The sequence below is a fragment of the Galeopterus variegatus genome, unplaced genomic scaffold (assembly GCF_000696425.1).
Source record: "Galeopterus variegatus unplaced genomic scaffold, G_variegatus-3.0.2 Scaffold3654, whole genome shotgun sequence".
Taxonomy (NCBI): Eukaryota; Metazoa; Chordata; class Mammalia; order Dermoptera; family Cynocephalidae; genus Galeopterus; species Galeopterus variegatus.
This window is the reverse complement of record NW_007729765.1, coordinates 71,910-96,494: the sequence shown is the minus strand read 5'-3', so window position 1 is coordinate 96,494 and position 24,585 is coordinate 71,910. Positions and strand designations below refer to the sequence as shown.

Here is a 24,585-nt window from a genome sequence, read left to right as displayed (position 1 = left end):
TCCCATTGGAAATCAATCTGCTAAGCATCACCTTTTTTATTCTATAATGCTCCTTTTAGTATTTGTAGAAATCACCAGAGATAGCCTTGTATCTCTGAAAGCAAATGTCTTGAGCTTCTTCAAGAAACGCAGAGTGAAATTATTTGTCATTGCTTGTTGATTATCTCTTTAGCTCTTAGAAATGCTTTTGATTCCTAAAACCACTGAATTATCTATAACTCTTTATTTCCTGTTACACTCCATCCAGACAAACAAGTGTAACCTGGATCTCATTAAGATAAGCATCATTAAAATTTATCAGAGGACATCTCTCTAAATACAGAGTAATAAAATTTTTTGAAATTGAAATCAGGAACTTGTGCTCATCAAAACACATTCAAACAAAATCCAGGCTGGATGTTTTAGAGGCCCAAAAAGCATTAGGATAAAGTTTCAGATTTCAAAAAAACTGTAACAGAGCGTTTTTACAAAGATAAACACGTGACTAGACAGACGGACCAGTCCTCTGTTGAAGGACATGTGTCAGTTATGCTTCTCATTTTTTGGACCTTGGTGATTTCACTTTAGGCCCTGGGTTTCATAATAAATAGTTTTGACAGGTACCTCATGCTTGTCTGTATCCTGGAATGTAGGAATTTTCAGCGGCTGCTTGTCACTTCGCAGCTGTTCTTTCTTTGGAAAGGGAGTTGCAGCTGTAGGTTATACCCTGAAAGCCTTTGTGGTGCAGAAGCAGTCTTATCATTTCTTGATGGCTCACTCTTGGAGGAGACTAAGAACAAGTGAATTTTCTGTAGAAGAGGCAGAAGTCACACTTTCACAGAGGTTTGGCACTATCAGTATAATATATGTGCATTTTGTTTACTTAGCCAAAATGTATTGGTTTTATTTCAAAGTTAGCTTAAGATTTTTTTCATATATAAAGTTGACAAAGTAGCATGATTTGTATCTGATCTTTCATATTTAACAGTTGCTTGGAAAAGATGCTAATTAATGAAGAGGAACAGCTGCTATTGGTGTATTTTTCACAGATCGGTGCTTTCTAAGTAAAATTTGAAAGTAACTCCCAACATTGAATGGGTTTGCCATTGAAAAAGTAATGATCTTCTGGTGCAATGCAAACACAGTTGCTTGTGGACTTAAACCTTGGCACTGGTGGGGAATTTGGTCAGATTTTACAGTCTGTCAAAGAGTAGACAGCTGAACTCATACCACACCCAGCTTATAAAATGTCATGGAAGCTGAAGGAGCACGAGAGGGGAAGGACACTGCAGAATGGACACAGTTCATTGTGTTTCAAATGCCAGATGCTAAAGAGTAACACGATTCCTTGCTGATTCCTTAACTAAATCATCAAACACCATGAAGCAGCCTGCATGTGAGGAATGGAAAGAGCATTCAGGGCCTCCACGTGACAGTCTCTAACTAAAATGGGGTGGTGCTAGGCAGATTAAAGTGTTTAAAGCTGACACCACCATTGTTGTGTTGTTTGGGTGACAAAGCCAAAGGAGTGAAAGGCCAATATTCCAGCCCTGGCAGAAAGACGATCGATCACCAGAGGGAAGCAAGCATGCTGCATGGAGCATTCATATGAAGATGTTCACATAGTTCAATAGGTTTCCAGTTTTCTTTGTGATACGTTAATATACCACACTTAACAGGATTCAGTTCCCTCTATTTTTTTAAAAAAGTGCTGAATTGTTTGGAATATGAAGAGTCTTATGTAATAAAAACTGTTGATTATAATTTTTCTTGTTGGCTTTTTGGAAAGGAATAGCTGATTTTTCATAAGCTGAATTTCACTGTCTTTCTTGCTTTGCAAAGCAACTCTAGTTATCTTTGTGCTGCTTCCATGGTGTCTGCTGTCATTTTTGGCATTTGCAAATTGCTCAGGGCTCATTTGAAAAGCAAGTTACCTAAGTGATGTTTTAATGATCTCAAGCTCTTGCTTGAAATAGCCTTAGAATAACCTAGAGTAGAGCTTGCCTGCAAACATTTCCCAGCCCCACCATGAAAAATTTTTAAGTGGTTAGGCATGTAGTTTTTTAAAAAATCTAAACTGCAGCTTTTCCACATTCAGAAATTAAACTATTTAATTGCTTACGTGAAATGAGTTGATTGTGTTTCACTCATTCTAGAAGAAAGAGTTCTTGTTTGTAGTTGCTTTTTACTTTTAACCCAGCTAGCTGTTATTGTTCTGATTGTTTAAAGCTGGTAGTTGTATTTGTTTACTTGGTGTTTGCTTTTTCTGCTTGCTATAGAAAAACACAGTCCCACTGCCAAACATTTCTTTCAGCTTCAAACACTCCAGAGTGAAAATTCGAACCTCAGGAAACAGGCCACAACCAATATATATCAGGTGCAAACTGGTTCTGAGTACACAGACACTTCCAACCACTCTTCCTTAAAACGACGTCCATCTGCCCGGGGCAGTAGGCCCATGTCCATGTACGAGACGGGATCAGGTCAGAAACCATATCTCCCAATGGGAGAAGCGAACCACCCCGAGGAGAGCAGGACGAGACTTCAGCCCTTCCCCGCGCACGTAAGTAACACCACTGGCACTTTCGCTGTTCACTCTCTGTGCAGCCTGACAACTCCGTTCCGCGTTCTGAACCTGCAGATCCCCGTGCTTCTGCTTTGCCAAATTGGACTCTGAGAGTTGCCATTGTGTTTGCTGTATTAACATGTCCACAGATGCTTTTGATGTTCCTGCAGGCACACAGGGCCATCGACGAAAGTTTTACAACCAGTTTGGGGATTCTGGCTCTTGCTCGACTCCCACTCCCCTTTTTCTCCCCAATATCTATGATCTATTTCCCAGCCAGCCAGAATTGGAACTTTTTTGTAAAGCTTCCTTCCTTTCCCATTTCCAAAAACAAAAACAAATTGTAAAGGTCACTAGCAGAAATAAGTGTCACCTTCTTCAAGGTAGATGGCGACTGCCCATTTACAAACTGGAGCCCTTAGTGTCCAAGATGCCTTTTCGGCTCTTCCCATATGAGCAGGTGGCATCTGCGGCCCTGTATGCAAGCAAGGCAAGTCTGGAGGCTCCAGGTCTCTGCAGCCTCCCTGTGGCTCAGTGTGACTGCTGGGTTACCTTCTGCATCCTCTACCTCCTCCACTTCACAGAGGAAGTGTGGCTTTGTCATCTCATAAAAATGTAATGTCAAAACTCTATATCAGTCTTACAAGCGTTGAATTCCAAAGAGCGTATTTTGTAGCAGGGTTCTAACAAGCTTATTTTACAATGGGATAAGTATTGTGTTGTGAGGTTTTCAAATGTTATATTTCTTTTGGATTAATATATTTTAAAAATCTATGTTTTAAGAATGTTACAGACATTTTAAGCTTTTTCATGTGATATTTTTTCTTTATTAGAGAGTAACACTTATCTTTTTGAATGTCAAAAGTTATTCTTCAGTCAAATGTTATAGGAGTTTGGAAACAATTCTCAGGGTAAATGCAAAGTAAAGGATATGGTGTAGTAAATTAAACCCTAGTTTAATTTTGTCAAATTTACAGTGTTGTTATATTGTAATTAGGAATCCATTATTGTGACTTCTTTTTATGTTTTTTGGGTTTAACATTCTAAGGCAATTGATTTAATACATTTGGTGTAATGTGAATGCCATTGAATTAAGAATCTTATTTTTGTATGACTGAAAACAAAATTTAGGAAAAGTAACCTTTGTTAGTTTTCACAGTGTACTTTTTTATTTAAAAAAAATTTAAGATGTAAGGATGTCATATTGCAAAAATTCTATAATCATTTGTATAGTTTCTCATTTTATATTATCAGTCCTGATTGAAAAACAAATATTCATTTTAGGCTATCCATTTTAAAAACTATTGGCAAATTTGACAGATTATGCTAGGTATTATCTCTGGGAGGTGTTTCACCAAGGAATTAGACATCTCTGGGGACCTGTCACTGGCTGTCATTGAGATTTCAGACTCATCTCACATAGTAAGTTGTTTCTAGGATTATTTTACTGAAGCCAGTTTAGGCGGTAGGGTTTTTTTTGTTTTGTTTTGTATTTTCCCGAGTGTGTTTCTCTCTCCCCTTCCAGATCGGGAGGAGTGCGCTTGTGACCTCCTCTTCATCTCTGCCTTCCTTCCCCTCCACACTTTCCTGGTCAAGGGATGAAAGCACCCGAAGGGTTAAGTACACTCTGAATGGTCTGCTCTCTGGAGGAGGGGCAGTGCTCCTGGGCGCTTCCTGCTTGGGCCTCCTGTCCCTCGTTAACTGCCCTTCTGTCCTGCATGAGGCAGCACTTCCCTCCTGGTTTCTCACAGCACAGTGGGCACGCACACGTGCACGTGCACGCATACCTGTAGCGAGGCAGCCTCCGTTGTGTCTAACTCCACCTTGCCATTTTCTCATATTTAACAAAGTTCACAAATCACCCTGTAGCGTTTATTCTGAACATACTGTCCTTTTAAACAATCAGAAAATTAGCTGGCTGCTGGTTAAATATTGTAATAAGGCAAATGTGTCAGATTTGTTCAGAGCTCCAGTCATCAGATTAAAACTGCTGTTTGGACTAGCTGAAGGAATAAAACATCATGCCTTTTTTTTTAAACCTCTGACATATTTTATGTCAGCACCATGCTTGACAAACCAAGACTTTTGCAGTCCCTGCATCCTGAATCGGAATTGTAACACCTAGTAGCATGGAAGTTGTGTGCAGGTGGCTGTTAGCGTAGATCCGTTCACTTGTATTGGTCAGTCAAACCCAGACTGCTGGTGTGTAATTTACACTCAGTAGCAGTACGTGATTCAGGTAAGGTCCTTCTAGAGTAGCCAGGCAATAAGTATTTATTAAGCAACTCCTCTATACCTAGCCATTTGGTAAGTCAATTAAAGAGTCCTAAGGGCTTCAGTGGCAAAGTCCCTGCTCCCAAAAGCACCATCAATAAAAAAGTACTTTCATGCATGGAGAGTACGTGATTGTGACTTGGGGAAGCCTTGGGAAGAGCACAGGCTTTCAAGATGTGCATTCAGTTTCTGGTCTAATCTTTTTTTTTAACGAATGGGTAGTGCAACTAAGGTGAGAGGAGAGAGGTGGCTGTGAGTGAAGGACCACCTTTACAGACAGGGCGCATTTGCCTTCTCTCGCATCTGGGAAAGATGGAGAGTCTTCCTTTCCCACTGCCAGTGGCATATGGCTCACCAAAGCCCTTTTGAGATTCTTTATTGCACTTTGGAAGTATTCTATTAAAAAGAATTATTGATATATGGTACTCAAGTCTTCTGAGCAGTTCTGGAATTGAACTGTAATGTTTTCATTATAGTATTCCAGTTAAAGGAAAAGGAACAGTTAAAAAGTAATGAAATATCTCATTTGGAATTTTATTAATAAGAGTCAAGTAAACCTCTTTTGTCCACATGAAATTTGTGTGGTTTTTTTTTGTTTGTTTGTTTTTTAAAGATGACCGGTAAGGGGATCTTAATCCTTGACTTGGTGTTGTCAGCACCACGCTCTCCCAAGTGAGCTAACCGGCCATCCCTATATAGGGATCCAAACCCGTGGCCTTGGTGTTATCAGCACCACACTCTCCTAAGTGAGCCACGGGCCGGCCCTGGTTTTTTGTTTTTTGTGGTTTTTTAAAAATATTTTAGTAGCTTTGAAAATCATTGCAAGGACTGCTGAGAAAAAGTTTTGTACAAAATTAACAATTAAGTTATTTAAACTGATAATCCTGATTGTTCCTGACAGCTTCATTATGGGTTTAGATTTTTTATGGTATGTCTATATTCAGAGAAAACTGTAAATCTATTAAATAAACAACCAGCACCAGCTATAAGGTAACTTTTCTATTAACAGCTTTGAGAGAGCAGCACTTTTAACCAATAGCTCTTGGCTCTGCATGTTGACAATAATTTTCATAAAATTAAATGCTGGCTACATTGAAATCCTTATACGCATTTGTTGACACCGATGAAGGACTTAATGCGTAAGTAACTGGTTTCCTGGGTGGTTGCTGCTGTATGTTGTCTTCTAATACTTGCAAAACATTTTTGGAGCACTTTTATTAGGTATGTGAGTTGTTACTCTTCTGAAATGTTTAAATGAAACTTAGTACTTTTGGTCATTACAGGTAATGCATTTAATTTGTAATTATTAAATTTACATCAAGGAAGACAAAAAGATCAGAATTTTCTGGGTTTAATTCTGTTTTCTAGGTTTTTTCCACTGGTGCAGCCCTGGATGAATTTTCCAGTGTTATTATTTAAATGCAAGTTTTTATCCATTGATATATGTGTGTCTGTATGCACATGCACACACATTCATGTGTGTGTTTACATAAAAGCTAAAGGAAAATAAATTTAAAGATTAGTCAGACATTTCCTGCGAAAGGTAAGGTTTTGGGTGAGTTTATAGGTTTTCTGAGGTCGTCTCTGGAAGACTCTGGTTTCACTGTTCCCTACACCGGATACAGTGCCTGCCTTTGGTCTTTCATCTAGACTTCTAATAGCTGATAACTCGCTGATTCATTCATAAAGCCAGATCAAATCAACATGGTGAGTGAAGCCGAACTACTTACTGGTAGGAGATAGAAACAAAAGGATCTTAAAAGTTATAGTGGGTTTTACAGAACTTGGCTTTACAAACTCCCTATACGGCTCCAAGCCAACACTTTTAATCATTTGCCAGATGAATTTCCATGGGGAAAATATGAGTTCATACTGAATTTAGGAGCCCAAAGCAAGTGTTTCATATTAGAATGGCTAGGGACTAAATAAAGCATTTGAGGGAAATGCAAAATTCTTAGCAGACAGAGAAAGAGTATTTGCCCTGGGAGAGGAAAAGAAAGAGGCAGTGGGGATAGAGAACAAAATGTGGTGTGAATAAGGCTCCCCACCGTGGGCTGTCTGCCTTGCCTATACCCATAAGACCTTCAGAGAACCAAGCAGTATTATCAGTAATGAGCAAATAAGTAGACTTCATGTAGACTTTCTTGAACTGACTTACTCTAAAGTAGACGTTCTTTTGGATGAAGCTACAGGGTCTCCATATGTTTAAACAAGGCTGTTTACAGCTATATCCTTAGCTACATTTTATTGCAGCATCAATAAAAGTCCTTAGTCATATGTTTTGATTAACTTGGATTAAATTTGAGGTATGGTTCTGGAAATAGCTCAAACTTGTATTTTACAAGGTAATCAGTTTAGGTTTTGAATCAACTTCCACCAGTTCTAGGTGAAGAAATTCTCAAATATTATGAATAAAACAAATACTGGGGGAAAATAATTTTTACTAAACACTCCAGAACAAACATAATCCCCTTCAATGGAATATGATCCCCTTCAAATTTTGTCACCCTGGAAGGCCCTGTATTTAGCAGTGCTGCCATTTGTTCACAACATTTTTAGGATTCCTCTTTTGAACCTACATCCCATTTTTGGATCTCCACAGTTGCACCAAATCTTTATATTTTAAGGGGTAGATATTTTTAGAAACAGATAAAAGTGGTTTGAAACCAAGTGTCGTACTGAGTTAATCCATTTTGGTTCACAAACAACATGTGGCTATAAATTAATAATACTCATTTTTGGGCCGGCCCGGATTAATAATACTCATTTTCGGGCCGGCCCGTGGCTCACTCGGGAGAGTGCGGTGCTGATAACACCAAGGCCACAATTAATAATACTCATTTTTGGGCCGGCCCGTGGCTCACTCGGGAGAGTGCGGTGCTGATAACACCAAGGCCACGGGTTCGGATCCCACATAGGGATGGCCGGTTCGCTCACTGGGTGAGCGTGGTGCTGACAACACCAAGCCAAGGGTTAAGATCCCATTACCGGTCATCTTTTAAAAAAAAAAAATAATAATAATAATACTCATTTTCTCATGGGGCTCATAAAAACTGTCTCTGAGGTAGTTCTTGGAGAGCCATGAGAGCTTTGAGCAGTGTCAATCACCAGGACCCCGAGCATGGAATATTGGAGATAGCAGGAGATGGGACATCTGGGTTCTTGGTCCTATTTTTGTATGGACTCTGGCCTTTAGTGGGTCACCCAGTTATTTTGGCCCTTCATATTCCCATCTGGTGTTAAACCAGACAGTCTGCAAGCGGCTTCCAGCACTGTAGGTCTGTGGTCATGTAAGTGCTGGCATGTTTGCTTTTTACCTGGGTCTCATTATATTACAAACTCCATATTCCTTTGAGAACTAAAAGAGGGCATGTTGCCTTGTGTCTGTGTTAGTTTGTACCATGGATCTGTTTATGGAATAGCCACTGAGCTGAGAAGAAAATGATGCAAGGAAGGAAAGAAACCATTTCTGGGTTAACTGTTCATCTTTTACTAAATTTTCACTTAAGGGTTGGATCCTGTCCCAAATGAGATCTGAAGCATGAGGGCCATGTAGCCTAACAGGTAGTGATTACTGGGGAAGTTTCCTGAGAAGTGTCTCATGTCCCCTCTTCTTTCTTGTAGGCATCCAGGCTGGAGAAGCAGAACAGCACACCTGAGAGTGACTATGACAACACTGCCAATGACACGGAGCCAGATGACACGGGGTACATCTGCAAGAAGAGCGTGCCTGTGGGTGGGCTCTCAAATACCAGAGAGCTGGCAGGCTTTGGCCAGCAGAGGCAGTTCATCACCTACACCCCTTTTCTCTACTGTCAGACCCATAAGTTCTTGAAATATCATAGTTTACATCTCACATTATTGCCACAGGGGCCTTTTTTTCTTTTACCAGCATGTTGTATGTCTCTAGGTATTTGCAGTGTGGTTAAAATCAGTGTTTCACTTCATTGTTAAATCTACATTAGGTTACTTTCTGCATTCGTAGCCAAGGAATTGGCTTGGCTGGAGATGGCTGCAGAACTACACACACCCCCCACTCCAGTTATTTCTGTCCCTTTTCCCCTCCTTCGCCCTTTTTACCATGGTCAAACTTCTAGCCCTATGGTAAGAATGAAACAGCTTCCACATGAGCTGTAGCTGCCAGCTGATAAAACAGAGCCTTGTGAGTTTCCTTCCAGACAGGATAAAGGAAACCACAAAAATAATCTTGTGCATTCAGCCAGTGCATGCAAAGTGGCTCCTAGAAACAGAAGTGGCTAACAAGGGCCCATCGTGTTTAACCATTTCTTTAACCTTCACAGGTCAAGCCGAAAGGGAAGGCAAAGGAGTATGGTGTGGCCAGGCGATAGCCTAGTGCCAGACATGGGAGAACCCCACGTGGCCCCTAGCCCTGCCCTGCCCAGCACTGAAGACGTCATCCGGAAGACAGAACAGATCACCAAAAATATACAGGAGCTCTTGAGAGCAGCCCAAGAAAATAAACATGACAGGTAAGGGGCTGGAACCCCTGCTCGTAGAGAATGTGGGAACACGCTCTGATGGGGACACTGCTCCAGTTCCCAACAGAGGTGGTTTCCCGTGTGCCTGCTTGCAGATTTTCAGGAGAGGCTTAAGAACACTGTGTTAGGGCCAGCCCATGGCTCACTTGGGAAAGCATGATGCTGATAACACCAAGGCCACGGGTCCGGATCCCTATATAGGGATGGCTGGTTAGCTCACTTGGGAGAGTGTGGTGCTGACAACACCAAGTCAAGGGTTAAGATCCCCTTACCATCATCTTTAAAAAAAAAAAAAAACAACTGTGTTGATTTGGGTTTTGATTGTTTGGGTTTTTGCACGTGGTGTGTTCATGTCTTTCATCTTGTTACAAAGCTCTCTGAAAATAAATGCCTCTAGAAATAGAACGGCAGCATCTTTGGGGTGGTGGTAGTCTAAGTCTTAGTTGGAGACTGGGGAGAGGTTCCCTCACAACCGGCTGTTGATCTTTCTGGCCATGCTGCCTCCTGGGATCCCCTCAGCTAGGGACAAGGTTGCTGGCACAAAATGTAGCCTGAAAAGAACCTGATTTCTTGTCTGTCCCCAACCGTGTGTGTGTGAGAGCTTCTAACAAACAAGTGGTTTAGAAATAAAAGTTAATCTAATGGCCCAACTGATTGTCTACTCATGAAAGAAGAGGCTACTTCCTCTGAACAGAAGCATCTGCAATTATTTCTCACTGTAAGGAGGAGGCTGGCTCTTGCTTTAACTTACCCCTTTGATCTCCGAGAGTGAATTCTCTGAGAACTTCTGGTAAGTTGTGAGCTGTTCTGGGTGACATTCTAGTTTCCTGCGGCTGGCTGGATCCAAACACACTCATAAACATTATTTGACATTATCCCATTGAGTTTGAGAACGCAGCAGGGTCAAACCCAAGAACAGTCTCATTCTTTTCATTAGGTTGGCCAAGTTAAGGACTTCAGCCTAGAACTTGTCTTTTGTGCCTCGCACGAACAAAAGGCGTTCAAAGAATGCAGTAGAGTTCATTCTTTCCTCTCTCTCTTTTCTTCCTCCCCATGAAGATGCATCCCTGCCCTTGTGTTCTCTCCTGTGCTCCTGGAACTGCCATGCCAACCTCCCCTTTTCCCTCTTTTTCTTATACAGCTCACACTTCTCCCAGTGTCATTATTTCCCAGTAGGGAAGATAGGAATAGGCCATGTTTATTGAAGGGTAAGAGTTGGTCCTCATGGGTGGGCTGCTGGAGGGTCCTCGGAGAAAAAGAGGAACCTGTATCATTTCTCAGCCTGCTTTCACGAAACCATATAGGTGCCTGTCTTCCTCCTTCCCCTGGCCCCAGGCCTCCATGCTGTACCCAGCCTTCCCAGCCTCACGTGTTGTAAGCCACAGCCACTTTGCTCAGGGCGCAGCCTTGGCAGTGAGTGATTTCGCATCTCATTACATGAAGCAGAGTGTTCCACAGCTTTCCAAAGTAGTTTCTGACAGTGTTGAAGGTAATCTTGATGTAAGAGTAACACCTTCCCAGGTGCTCTCCCACCACTTTCAGTGTGCTTCGCTTTCTGCCTCCTGCAGTTCCGAAGTGCTGTGCTTGTAGTTCAGACTGAAAAATGTGCTAACACTGTGTTGCTGTCTTTGGTGGTTGTCAAAAATATAAATACCTGCTCTGAGGCCATTTATGGCTTCGAAGATTGCAGTATGGTACTTGGTATAATTTGAGAATTTCTTTTTTTGTTCTTTTTTCTTTTTTAAGGTGTATAAATCAGGACTGGCCAGTTAGCTCAGTTGGTTAGAGTGCAGCCTTATAACCCCAAGGTCATGGGTTCGGATCCCCATCCCAGCCAGCCACACAAACACACACAAAAGTATAAATCCTTTCGGGCCGGCCCGGTGGCGAACTCGGTAGAGTACGGTGCTTGGGAGCGCAGCGGTGCTCCCGCCGAGGGTTCGGATCCCATATAGAGACCCGTCCGCTCACTGTGCAGGCATGACACCGAGGATTGCGATCCCGTTGCCAGTCACAGTACGGGCGCGACACTGAGGGTTCGTCCGCTCACTGTGTGGGCATGACACCGAGGATTGCGATCCCGTTGCCAGTCACAGTACGGGCGCGACACTGAGGGTTGCGATCCCGTTACCGGTCGCGAAAAAAGACAAAAAGGAAAAAAAAAAAGTATAAATCCTTTCAACATATTTTATGATGTGATTTTTTTTTAAGACTATGAGAGAATGATGTAGAGATTTTAATCATTAGCTCATTCTTTTGGCTTAAAACCAGAATTGGTTTAGAGAATTTATATTTTATAAATTGTTCAGTGTCCTGTTAAAATCTCTATGGTCCCATCTCCTGGTCCTCCAACCTCACTCCCACCTGCTCACACACACACATTTCAGGGATTACAACATAATATGCACGAAAGTCTTTTTGAGGAAAGATACCAGTTTGAAATTGTGAACGTGAACTCCCTCTAATAAAGGAGAAGGATTTCCTCTATAATCTGCATGTGCTTTGTGTTGTAGCTTGTCAAGGACTTCCCAAAGTAGTTCAGAATTGAGAGATGGGCTTAGGAAAAATTCCTTCTTTATGTAGTAGGGGGAAAGGGTGACTTGTATTTCTCAAAATGAAACCATAACCAGCAAAACATAAACCTCTTGTGGGGTTCTCAGTTACTGTGCTATTAATGGACACACGGGTTCAAGAAACATTTATGCGTGATGCAAGTGATTCCTGTGGACATGCTCTTATCTCTTTCTGTATGTCTGTGTGACCAGGTGTGTTGTTGCCCCTTCATATTTGCAACTTAAATAACTCCTTATGCATTGGCATTTGTGTTACTACATGGTATATGGTTCTAATTGCTCACAAAGGTGAAAGTCAAGATTTGCCATTTGAAGGCATTTTTGGACACTATAAACCATTTTTCTGAAACATAATGGTTTAATTAAAGTGAAGGCAGTCTTTCAAATGGTTTTGATACTAGATTTCTTACTAAGATGCAGCACAGAGGTCGCTTATGTCAGTCTATTCAGAAGCCAACTTCATGGTTTAAAAGAGGAGGAAAGAATGTTACTTGAGGGCTTTAAGTCTATGATGGATGCTGAATGGCATTTGTTTTAGTATCTTAGAAGGAAAATTTTTAAAACACACAGCCACATGGGTTCTTATGTCAGGCCCAAACTATGGTATTCACGGTGGTAATTCCTAACATGCTAAAAATGGGCTCTTAAAGTACTTTTCCCATAGCCCAGTTCCCTTCTGGGTCATGGTTCAGTCCTCCTAGAAACAAAGCCCAGGCTTGGTGGCCATGTGGTATCTAAGAACTGTCACTTAATACTGTCACCAATTTGTGTTTCTCTGCATCTTGAAGCACATACTACTCCAGGCACAAACCTAACATTTTTAAGGTACAAGAAACTAGCCCATCCGTTATATGTCATGGTACTAAGAAATAGAATCCTAGATGAAATCAAAGTCTTAATTCTTCCAGTTCTCACCACAAGAAGTCAAGTCACCACTCATCAGTGGAAAGTGGGTTACTACAAAGAGAGATGTGAATCTGTCACCTCTTTGATATTAGGAGCCAGGCTCGGTCTCTGGACAGCGGGTTTGAGCTCAGCCCTCCTTTTACCATCTGTGGGACCTGGACATGTTCTCCTCTCCAAGTTTCAGTTTCCTAATTTGAAAAATGGTTGTGAGGGCTGGCCCGGTGGTGCACTCGGTAGTGCGGCGCTTGGGAGTGCGGCGGCGCGCTCGCCGAGGGTTCGGATCCCATATAGAGACCGGTCCGCTCGCTGGTTGAGCGCGGTGCAGACACGACACCGAGGGTTGCGATCCCGTTGCCGGTCACGGAAAAAAAAGGACAAAAAGGAAGAAAAATGGTTGTGATAATAGTTCCAACCTCACAGGGCTGTTGGCAAGATTACATGAGTCTGCAGAGTCAGTGCTCCATAAGCCGTGACTTTCATAGTGTCATCTACAGGGCCACTAGAAAGCCAGGCAGCCTGGAAGAAAGGATGAGAACAGGCAGATTTAATGCACTATGTTTTGTTAGGGCCTGTCAACAGGCAGAGAAAGCACTGACTACACTGATAGCATTTTATTACAAATAAGCACAGACGGCAACTTATGAGAAAGGAGATAAGTGTCTGAACAAGTATGGGAAGCAGACCTCAGTATTTTCTTATACGAAGTAAAGATTTTGACAGACCTCAGTATTTTCTGTTATACAAAGTAAATATTTTGACTCCCTGACAACTCAGATGCATTTGAATGGAAGAAATTTAGAAGTGTTCCTTGGTTAAATGACACATGGATATTGAGGTGTAGGCTCCAATTGTAATTTTAAGGACTTTTTTTTAGTCCCTTTTGTTTCACTTCTGTGGCCTTTGGCATGGAAATCCTTGTTTCTTGTTCTAGAAATTAGGATGATGAAACACGTGAGAAGTAAATGATCAGCTTGAGGAGGTGTGAATATCTTCATGTACTGTTTTGTGGCTTCACCTGGCCAGTAGTGTATATTGCCACATTTCACACCTGGAGACTGTTTTTATCAGATTGAATGAATTTTCCAGAAAGGATGGGGGACGCTTCTTTATTATAACCACATGACTTCTGTTGATGTGGGGTTCACTGCGTGCTGGAGGCTACTGCAGCCCCTGCCCCTTCATTAAGGGAATGTAAATGGAACCTGTTCTAGCCCTTAGTATTCACCTCTGAATCACTTTTTCTGTCTGTGAATAACCTCTTCCGTATTCTTGCAGTTATATTCCCTGCTCAGAGCGGATACACATAGCTGTTACAGAAATGGCAGCATTATTCCCCAAAGTAAGTCACTTCTACTCACTTGGTTTAGATCCTTTTAAATGAACTACAAGAAATTTCTTTATGACCTTTATTTTATATTAGCCTTTTTGTAGCACTTAGAGTTTTAAATATGTAAATATGTAAGCAGTCATATAGAGCTTTGAAATATTTTCTTCTATATGAATATTGATTTTAATAAGAATGTACAGGTCAAGTGCTAAAAGGCAAAGCATTAACAGAATAAAATTTTATCTGAAGTATTTCACCCACACGGATTATTATTTTTCAAAAACTACAAAATAGCACATACTATTAAAGGATGCACTTTGAGCCTAGTATTTCGGCATCTCTTACACTGTGGGCTGCAAAGCTTGCAGGGTTTAGAGCACCCTTGTTGAAAAAGTGCATGGCACACTGCCCTGCATTCTGTGGAACAACTTGAGTTGTTTTCAGAAGAATGCTGGTCACTTGTTCTTGGACGTCCACCCTGCAGCTCATGGCAAACGCTGTTTTTTTTTTCTGTCTAGAAACCCAAGTCTGACACGGTGAGGACTTCCCTTCGTTTACTGACATCCAGTGCCTACCGACTCCAGTCTGAGTGCAAGAAGACCCTCCCAGGGGACTCTGGCTCGCCCACTGACGTCCGGCTGGCCACACAGCAGGTCATTCAGTGTGCCTACGACATCGCCAAGGCTGCCAAACAGCTGGTCACCATCACCACCAAGGAGAACAGCAACTGAACAGCAGAGCGCTGTCCCTCCTGTTCTCTAGGCTTTTTAAAGTCCAATCTCCAATTTAGACATGGAACTCTTCAGATTTTTACAAAAACAAACATTTAATGATGGTTTAAAACTTTTTAAAAGAAAACTCAGTATTATTTTTGCATGTTTTCTAACAAATTTTCAACTATTAATTTAACCCACTTGCCTTATTTTGTGCCTGTTTGCCAGTTTAGTTTCTGATGTTCTGTTGTATTGTCAACGACTATTGAGTTAATGATCGTATACATCCCAAAGTGTGGTTGCATTGTTTAAAGTTTGTTAAAACTTTTCTGTCCCTTAAAACTCCCTGCCTATGGCTAAAACTATAAATGAAATTTTTTAGTAAAACATTTTCTTGAGAGAGTTGGGTAAAAAAATCAGAATTATCTGTTCTCTACCAAGCATTGTGCAATAAGTGAATTTTCCAACCTACCACAAAAATCTCTGAGTTTGGGGTATCTCCAAGTACGTGTGTAGAAAAAGGACTTGGCCACTTTCTAAAAACAGTGTAACAGTCTCTTTCAGAAGGAAACAATGAATTGATCTGTTTCTTCTAACGCTTCTATCATGTTAAATGTTCTGTTATTTAATTTTTTTTATCTTGATCTTCTGTCTCTATATTTTACTGTCATCCTGAAGTCTCCGTGGAGTCAGATAAAGCATTCACCCTCCACGGCATGTCTCATTTGGCTGTTTTCAGGATAGGAGCAACACTCCCGCTATCACCCACAGTCAAGTGCTCTGCCTTACCCCTGTACACCAGATTATTCGGAACGTGCGGCAAAGGGAAGCATCAGTCTAACAAGCCATGACGAATTTTGTACCACCCATTCAGATATCACTGCCACAAACTGTGGGGAAAAGAAATCATCGACTCCCTGGCACTGTGTTGTACCTTTCACCCACAGTCAGTCACTTACAGCCTTCTCACATGAGCTGCTAAGGACTTTATCAGGTAAGGTGTATACAGTCATCTGATTTAGTTTCTCCTCCATCACCTTGCTGGGACTTAAAATTAGACTTCAGCTTTCAAGATTCCTTAGAGAGTGCTCTGGCTAACCACTGGCTCTTCCAAACTACGAGAGGGTACAGGTTTCAGTCCTGGAACATGCTGGGATTGTATTCTAAATTACTAAAAAGCCCTTGTTCTGAATGTTAAAGCATCTTTCCGTCCCTGTGTATTGCAGCTGTTTTATGTGGGTTTGGTTCAGACCCTGACCTGACAGAGCAGGTGATATGGACAAATGAAGTGAGCCAGGTGTGCGGCAGGTGGGGGCAGGAAGGGGGGGTGGCTGAGGAGTCCATGGACCACCCTGTAGCAACATCATCTCCCCAGCTCCACTCATGTTGTCATGTGGAAAAATGGGCCTGGGGTTGCCAGAGCTTTGATATTTCAAGAGACACCAGAAATGAATTATTTTTTTGTGCCATCTCTCCATTTATAAATGTGGGCAACCAGTCTGAACATTTTCTCAGAACACATGCAGGTGAGCTGTGGCCTCCAGGCTGGCAGCTCACTGTGATGCGGCCCCCCCACCCTGTGTTAGGTTGCTCTCTTTACCTGTATGTCCTGTCCTGTAGTAGTCATTCACACGTGAAGAAGTCAGAATAGTCACAGTACAAGTTGCCTCAGTATGGGCTCACTAAGCCTCTGCCTTCACAGAACTGATCCATAAACACCGTTATAGCCTGACCGTATGCTGTCATGAGAGGAGCACCACGATGATGTCTGGTTTACTAAGTCACAGTGTGTGGATGCTTTTGTTGGGTTTTGCTACATTATGAGTAGCATGGGAAAAAATCCACATCTCCAGAAGACTAGCCCACCTGTTTGTCCTCACAGCCCTAAGTGCCGAGTTACTGTTGGATGCTCCAGGGATGCCTTCTAGAAGGGGGCCTCCCAAGCACCGTCCGGTAACCTTTTCTTCATATTTTGTGTGCTTTTATTTTGTGTGTATCCCTCTTTCTTGCACGCACCTGCCCGTCCTGTCGGGCTCCCCAAGGTCTTCAGAAAAGGGCCAGCTGCCATCCTGAACTGGCGTCCTTGGCCTCCCAGGGAGGACGGGCTTCTGTAGAGGCCTCTGGCAAGTGAGTTGTCTGCAGTAGGAAAAGCCATATTTTCAGTTGAGCTAGAGGACCTGCATTAGAGGATGTGGTTTTTATGCCCCTAGAGAAAGTCAAGGAATGTGGGGACCAACAAAGCATTTCCAGTTATAAGAATCCCACAGAAGAGCTTGCTTGATTAACCCACAGTGCCAGAACTCCGAACAGAAGTTTCCAGACAGAGCAACAGGCAGTAATTGGACAACAAAGCATTTCCAGTTATAAGAATCCCACAGAAGAGCTTGCTTGGTTAACCCACAGTGCCAGAACTCCGAACAGAAGTTTCCAGACAGAGCAACAGGCAGTAATTGGAGGCCTGCAAGTTGACCTTCTTGTGTGCCCTGCGCATTTCCTTAGCCTCCTCTGAGATCCGGTGTCAGAGTTCTCTGCTCCTGTTAGCAAATCACACCTGGTCCGAGCTCTTGCTCTGGCCACTTTGTGCACATGGATTCCATAGCCTTGCACTAGCAATGTCTGCATTCTGCAATGTTGTTTCTTTGCCTTTTATTCTCAATCACCCCTCCCTCCCCACACACCCCTCTCTTTCCCCAAAGCTGATAGGACAGAGGTGCACTTTATGAAACTGGCACTTGGCTGAACAGAAGGAAACAGCTCTACCCCTAAGCTCCTTTCACTGAAATCATCTTCTGCCTCGGAATGCAAATAGTTCTTATTTGCCAAAGAATATTGAATTGGGCCCAAAGATCAAACACAGCATTTTCATAAAATTGGAACTATAAATGCACAACTCAGGAGCTGTTAGTTCCTCAAGTGATTTAAGTTGCAGAACCAAGAGTGAAACTAGCAGGTTTTTGTCCTCAACAACATCCATGAGCTTTCCAATAGCACAGTTTTATTTCTTTCCTTGTCCTGGTTGAAGGTGTCACTTGTTCTTACAAAAGAAAATGCTGCATAGGAAAAATGAAATGCCTTTTATCCAACTATGTTTTATCCATGTCACTCATAATTCTGTACCTATTTTTCATTTTTATTGTACATTCTATTCCTGTAATTATTGTACCCTGTAAGTGTTGTAAAATCATTTTGGAATTTGTGCCTGCTAGTTATGCAATAAACAGGCTTTATAAATGTCTTTGTGGTAATGCTGTGCCTCCCATCAATTAGTTAATGTTTCCAGATGCTTGGTACAAGTTTGGAGAAAGTTCTTCTCACATAAGGCCATTTTAAATGAGAAGGGGTTGAACGTGTTCCCTTCCTTGGGGCTCTGTCAGTTTTACAGTGGTGACGACCTTTTTCTTCCTCTGTGCTTATTAGCAAATAGCTTTCTTAAAAGAAATCCCGCTTTAAGATATTAGTTCCAAGTAACTTATCATGATGTATTTACTCCCTAACTTTAATTTTTTTAATTCAGCTAAAGCCAGCCGAGCACAGGTGCCCTCCCACTTCCTAATGGGTGACCTGGTCATGGAATTAGTTCGGTCTCTTAAGGCCACCACTTTTTTTATTGTCAGGGTAAGGCCCACTATGCAGGTTCATAGTGGGACTGGTATAGTTTTATATCTGGGTTCATCCAGGCTGCTCACGGTCACCAGCAGTTGTCCTCTGGTGAGGACACTCGGAGAGGTGGCTTCCAAATGGAAGAAGGGGTGGGGTAAGACCCACCCATCATGGTGCCTTTCCGAGAAGTCGGAAAGACGCAGCATTTCCAGTTTGTGATCCAGCTTGTCTGGGAGAAGGGCTGTGAGTGATGGAACCAGCAGGAGGGACAGCCGCTCACACCCAGAATGGCCCCCTGGGGCAGAGGTTCTCAAAGGAGCCAGCCTCAGACCCTGGGGACCCTGGAGGGCCCCGCCGCCTCAGTCTCTGGTTCAGCAGCTCGGGGTTGGGGACTGGGGGTTTTCTAACTGACATTTCTAACAAGTCCCCGAGTGCTGTTGGCATTGGGGGTCCAGGGACCACACTGAGAAGCACTGCTGTATTTTCAGGCCCCTCCCACCACACAGCTCCTTGCCTTCTACTTCTAAACATGTTTTCATAATATGTATATAATAACAATTATAATTTTAGCTGGCATATATTCTGTGTCAGGCACTCCACTAAGTTCTCTACATGTATTAACTCACTTAATCCTCACTACAACCTTGTGAAGTAGGAATGTTTATTTCCATTTTACAGATGAGAAGTCCCACATCTGAAGGAAGCAGGGGGAGTATGTTAGTTATTGTTCAGTTCGGTGTAGCCACGTCCTGTTTTCCATGACGCTAGCGGAGTCTGTTAACTGAGGAGCCGGAGAACGAGCCCCGGGCCGGAGGTGGAGCTGTCAGCCTAGCTGCTCTGAGGCCGCCTGGAAGGCCCATTCCTCTTGGGTCTAGATAAGGGGTCAGGTGGGTGACTGAGACTGTGGAAATAACTGTCTTTTACAACCTGTCAGCTTGTGCCCCCAAAGCCCAGGTCCCTCGAGCAGGGGGCTGTGACTCACTCCCCGAGTCCCTGGCACCTGGGCTTCTCCAGTGTTCCTTGAGTGGCTGAACGGAAGGACTGCCCAAGCTCCTCTGTCCACTGGCTCAAGACACTGTGAGAGCAGCTCATCTGTCCGTGGGGCTGCACACAGGCTGCCTCACCATGGGGACAGCTTGGTGGCCATCTGAGGAGGTACCTGCTGCTCAACAGGCTGGGTGTACGAGGTTGTCCGAGAGCTGGTCCGTGTAGGACACAGACTCCAGGTGTCCCTTCCTCTGCCAGCCGGCCATTGAGCAGAAGCCAGAGCCACCCTTGGGCCTAGCCAAGGTCACTCCAACTGCTTTACAGGTTCATGTGTCAACTGCCACAGAACAGGTCCCTGGGGGAAGGGTCTGCTGGAGATAGCGGTGCACAAACCCTTTGCCTCGTCTCCCAACCCCCGCACCCAGGCTCTTGCCTCGGCGCACAGCTCCCCAACTGTTCTGTCTCTTCCCAGGTCCCCAGACTGTGTAAACCTGTTCCAAACTTCTCAGCCTGATTGTTTTCCCAAAGGCGGCTTCTCTCCAAGGACCCCAATGTCTCCTCTTCTGTCTCTTCCCAGGTCCCCAGACTGTGTAAACCTGTTCCGAACTTCTCAGCCTGATTGTTTTCCCAAAGGCGGCTTCTCTCCAAGGACCCCAATGTCTCCTCCGAAATCCCTCTTCTCACCCCTTCCCAACACCTTCCCTTCACAGGGCTCACTGTCCCCTTTCCCTCTCATCCTCCCCCTGGGCCCAGCTCTCCACCTCCCTTCCCTTTCAGAACCCCAAGTCATTACCACTCACCTGGCCTTGACCTCTTCCCTTGGCCTAGTCCTATAAGTCACGTGTCTTGCCCACATCTTACAGACAGGGAAGTTCTGAAATCTAACTTGGTCTTGCAGCTTGCGCCTGCCAGACCTAAGACTGGCGTTTGGCCATCCCCTGTGCCATGTCTTGCTGTCTGCTCCCCTCTTCCAGCCGCCCCTTCCCAGTCTTTCCATACCCCAACCTGTTTCAGACCAGAGGGGCTGAGTTAATACTAGCACTCACTACTTGCAGCCACTAGGCTAAATGCTGTGGTCATTTTCCAGTTAATTATCAAAGCAATCTCATAAAGCAGGAATTGAAAGTACCCCCGTTTTGCATTTGAGGAAACCAAGGCTCGGCCCTTATTGCCCAGTTGGTGGTGGAGGACATCAGAGCAGAGAGCCTGTGCTCTTAACCATGACGCTGTGCTGGCACAGGTGGACCTGGAACCAGACAGGGTGAGGACTGGCCGAAGCCTTGGCACAGGTACAGTTAGAGGGAGGGACGGAGCCCACCTCCTCACATTCCTCTTTCCTGAGAGTGTCGGTGCAGGGAGGCCCCCAGGAGGTATTGCTTGCTGTGCGGTCCTCAGGAGGAGGTTTAAATAGAGCCTGGGTGCCAGGTTTGTGTTTTGTCTTCCAGTTCCTTATTTTTGCCAGAAGTATTTCTCATCTTTTCTGTTTCAAATTGAGATAGTCGGTAACTGCTGCCTAAGTAAGACTCTGATCTCTGTGGAGGATGTCGCCCAATTCAAGTCTTGGAGTGTTTCGAGGACCTCACAGATTCCATAAGCACATCGACTTACCCCGAGTTGGCCACTCTGGAAGTAGGAGGCTCCCTTCAGGGCACAGCACAGGCCCATCCACCCCATCCCCAGAGTGTGGGAGGAAGCTTCTGACTCAGTGACAGCATCCATCCCAACCAAGGGTGGGAGGAAGCTTCTGACTCAGTGACAGAGAGTGAGGCCTGGAGACTGAGTGACCTGCTTCCCATTAAAACGATGAACTCCTGCCCAAGTTTGGCGGCAAAGACATGGTCGATTCTACCACAGGCAAGTTGTTTCCTGAGGGGGAACATCCTTTTGGCAGGAGCAATAGGTCCTTCTGAGCTTTGTGCTCTATTCTTACTGCATCTTCACATCTACCTTCTCCATATTTCATAGATGAAGAGCTGGGCCCAAGAGAGATCACTGCTACGGGTCCATTGTGTCCCCCAAAAGTTCACGTATTAGACACTTGATCTCCATTGTAACAGTGCTGAGGGCGGGAAATCCAATTGTACTGTTGGAAAGGCAGGGCCTTGGAGAGGCGATTAGATCTTGAGAACTGTGCCCTCATGAGTGGATTGATCCATTCATGGAGCAACGGGTTGATGGTTTAATAGGTTGTCATGGGCATGATTCTGATGGCTTTATAAGGAGAACCAGTGAGAAGGCTAGCTCTCTCTTCATGCCACTCTCTCGCTGTGTGATACCCTGAGTTACTGTAGAGTCACCACCCAGAAGGCCTTCACCAGATGTGTTCCCTGGACTTTGGACTTCCTGGCCTCTGAAACTGTAAGAGATAAATTTTATTTATTTATAAATTACCCAGTTTCAAGTATTCTGTTATAAGCAATAGAAACGGACTAATACAGTCACCCAGCTGTTAAGTGGTAGGCATCGGGACTGGAACCAGGGCCAGCTTGGACCACAGCTTTATAAATTACCCAGTTTCAAGTATTCTGTTATAAGCAATAGAAACGGACTAATACAGTCAGTCACCCAGCTGTTAAGTGGTAGGCATCGGGACTGGAACCAGGGCCAGCTTGGACCACAGACTCTGTTCTCATCTCACACTTCTCTTTGGTTCACGTGTTCTATGTCAATCTCTCTCTTAATGTGAACTGTAAATACAGGAAGGTGTCTGGCATATCTATGTAGAATCATGAAGTGGTCATCTGTGTAACCACCACCAGATTAAGAAGTCTGTAGGCTCCTCCTTCCCCTAGACTCGAGTGCTTGTCACTTTCTCACATAAGTTGAGTCAAATCTTTGTGTGCATCCCTTAATTTTGCTGTTTTCAAACACATAAATGGAACCCTACTGATGGATCTTTTCTTTCCCTCAAGGTTTTGAAATTCATCTACGTCAATGCATGTAGCTCCTCATTTTCAAGGTAATGTAGCAATCATTGAATGAATACACAATTTAACTAGTATTTTATTGATGGGCATTTGAGATAGTCTTAATTCAAGGCTCTTATGGGTAAAGCTGCTATGAAAATTGTCTTTTGGAATATGAATGACTACATTTCTGTAGGATATACATGTGGGAGTGGAACTCCGGGATCAGAGTATGAGCATCTCCAAAGCTGTTGACATTTTCCACAAGTGTTTTCCAAAGTGTTGGACCAGCAGAATATGAGACCTCCCATTGTTCCACGTCTTCAACACTAATGTAATCAGCTCTTTTCACCTCACCAATCTATTGGGTTTATAGTGGTCTCTCACTGTAACTTTAATTTACATTTCTCTGACAAATAATATGGTTGCCTGCTTCTCCATGTTTATTATCCATTTAGATTTCCTCGTTTGCAAAGTGCCTGTTGAAGTGTTCACCCACTCTTCTATTAGGTTCTTTTTCTCTTTAAATTATTCATAGGATTGGGCCGACCCCGTGGCGCACTCGGGAGAGTGCGGCGCTGGGAGCACAGCGACACTCCCGCCGCGGGTTCGGATCCTATATGGGAATGGCTGGTGCGTTCACTGGCTGAGCGCGGTGCGGGCAACACCGCACCAAGGGTTGCGATCCCCTTACCGGTCACTAAAAAGACAAAAAAAAAAAAAAAATTATTCATAGGATTGGGCCGACCCCGTGGCGCACTCGGGAGAGTGCGGCGCTGGGAGCACAGCGACACTCCCGCCGCGGGTTCGGATCCTATATGGGAATGGCTGGTGCGTTCACTGGCTGAGCGCGGTGCGGGCAACACCGCACCAAGGGTTGCGATCCCCTTACCGGTCACTAAAAAGACAAAAAAAAAAAAAAAAATTATTCATAGGATTTTTTAAATGTTCTGAACACTAGTCCTTTGTTGCCGATCTGTTACAAACACTTTCACATTCTGTGGCAGTCTTTCCCCTCTGTTAGGTATCTTTTGAATCTAAGCTTTTAATGTCAAATTTACCAATATTTTTCATCATGATTAGTGTTCTGTGTGTCTTAGGAAACCTTCCCTACACTAGATTGTTTTATTTTGAAATCATCATAGAGAGGTCCCTGTGCCCTTCACTGTTTCCCTCAATGGTAACATCTTGTGTGACTGTAGTACAATATCAAAACCAGGACACTGACATCGGTATAATCGCAGGCCTTCAGAGAGGCCTGATTTTATATGCATTTGTGTGTGTGTGCTTCTGTGCCATCTTATCACATGTGTAGTTTCTTGTGACCACAATGAAGATACAGAATTGCTCCAGCATTACATTAGGCTCACTCATGTTGCCCCTTTAGAGTTACACCCTGTCCCAGGGCAACCACCAATCTGTTCTTTTTAAGAATGTTATATAAATGAACCATACAGCATCTAACCTTTTGAGATTGGTGTGTTGCACTCAGCATAATGCCCATCCGACTTGTTCAGACACAGCGGCCCTGGAGAGGGGACTGGAGACCATTGTAGGACTGGGCCAGCTGGAAACCTCCCACACCTATACTTGGGAATGGGCCCTGAATTTTCCCTGCTGGGATTTGGGAAATGTCTCCTTAAGGAATAGAGGCTGGGTTATTCAGATTTATCTTGTAGCTTTGTTAATTATCTCTAATATTTGCCTTTTGTTTTATTTTTAAAATGACATTTCCCCTCATTTCAAAGTTTATAAATGTTTACTGTGGAAAATAAAGAAAAGCACCCAAAATGGAAGATACCCATTATCCCAACGGTTAGGAATAACCCCAAGGTAACATTTTCCTTAAAATTGGAATTATATAAATATTGCTCTCTTTTCTCTTTCTTTTTTTGGTGGCTGGCTGGAATGTAAATATTGCTTTTGAACGTTTTTAAAAAAAATTTATTTATTTTAATTTTTTTTTTTCCTTTTTGTCTTTTTTTTTTCGTGACCGGTAACAGGATCGCAACCCTCAGTGTCGCACCCATACCGCGACCGGCAACGGGATCGCAACCCTCGGTGTCGCGCCCACACCGCGCTCAACCAGTGAGCGGACCAGTCTCTATATGGGATCCAAACCCTCAGCGGGAGCGCCACCGCGCTCCCAAGCACTGCACTCTACCGAGTGCGCCACCAGGCTGGCCCCTATTTATTTTAATTTTTTAAAAATTTTTATTGAATCAAAATTGATTATACATATTTTTGGGGTTCAA

General features: G+C 43.5%; 1 protein-coding gene across 7 annotated transcripts in view; it reads left to right on the top strand.

The window, feature by feature from the left end:
* Window positions 1-18,072, top strand: part of GIT2 (G protein-coupled receptor kinase interacting ArfGAP 2) — a 50,064-nt gene extending 31,992 nt beyond the window's left edge. For 4 of the 7 annotated variants that reach the window (XM_008585644.1, XM_008585643.1, XM_008585642.1 and 1 more), the window contains 7 exons: window positions 2,294-2,542; window positions 4,071-4,160; window positions 8,444-8,526; window positions 9,121-9,309; window positions 14,073-14,136; window positions 14,643-17,087; window positions 17,199-18,072. In XM_008585644.1, the coding sequence (XP_008583866.1) occupies window positions 2,294-2,542; window positions 4,071-4,160; window positions 8,444-8,526; window positions 9,121-9,309; window positions 14,073-14,136; window positions 14,643-14,855 (888 nt within the window). In that variant the 3' untranslated portion in view covers window positions 14,856-17,087; window positions 17,199-18,072. Of the gene's footprint in view, window positions 1-967; window positions 1,744-2,293; window positions 2,543-4,070; window positions 4,161-8,443; window positions 8,527-9,120; window positions 9,310-14,072; window positions 14,137-14,642; window positions 17,088-17,198 lie in introns of those variants that run through there. The other 3 variants (XM_008585645.1, XM_008585646.1, XM_008585647.1) reach the window with 3 other exon arrangements.
* The last annotated feature ends 6,513 nt before the right edge of the window (window positions 18,073-24,585 follow it).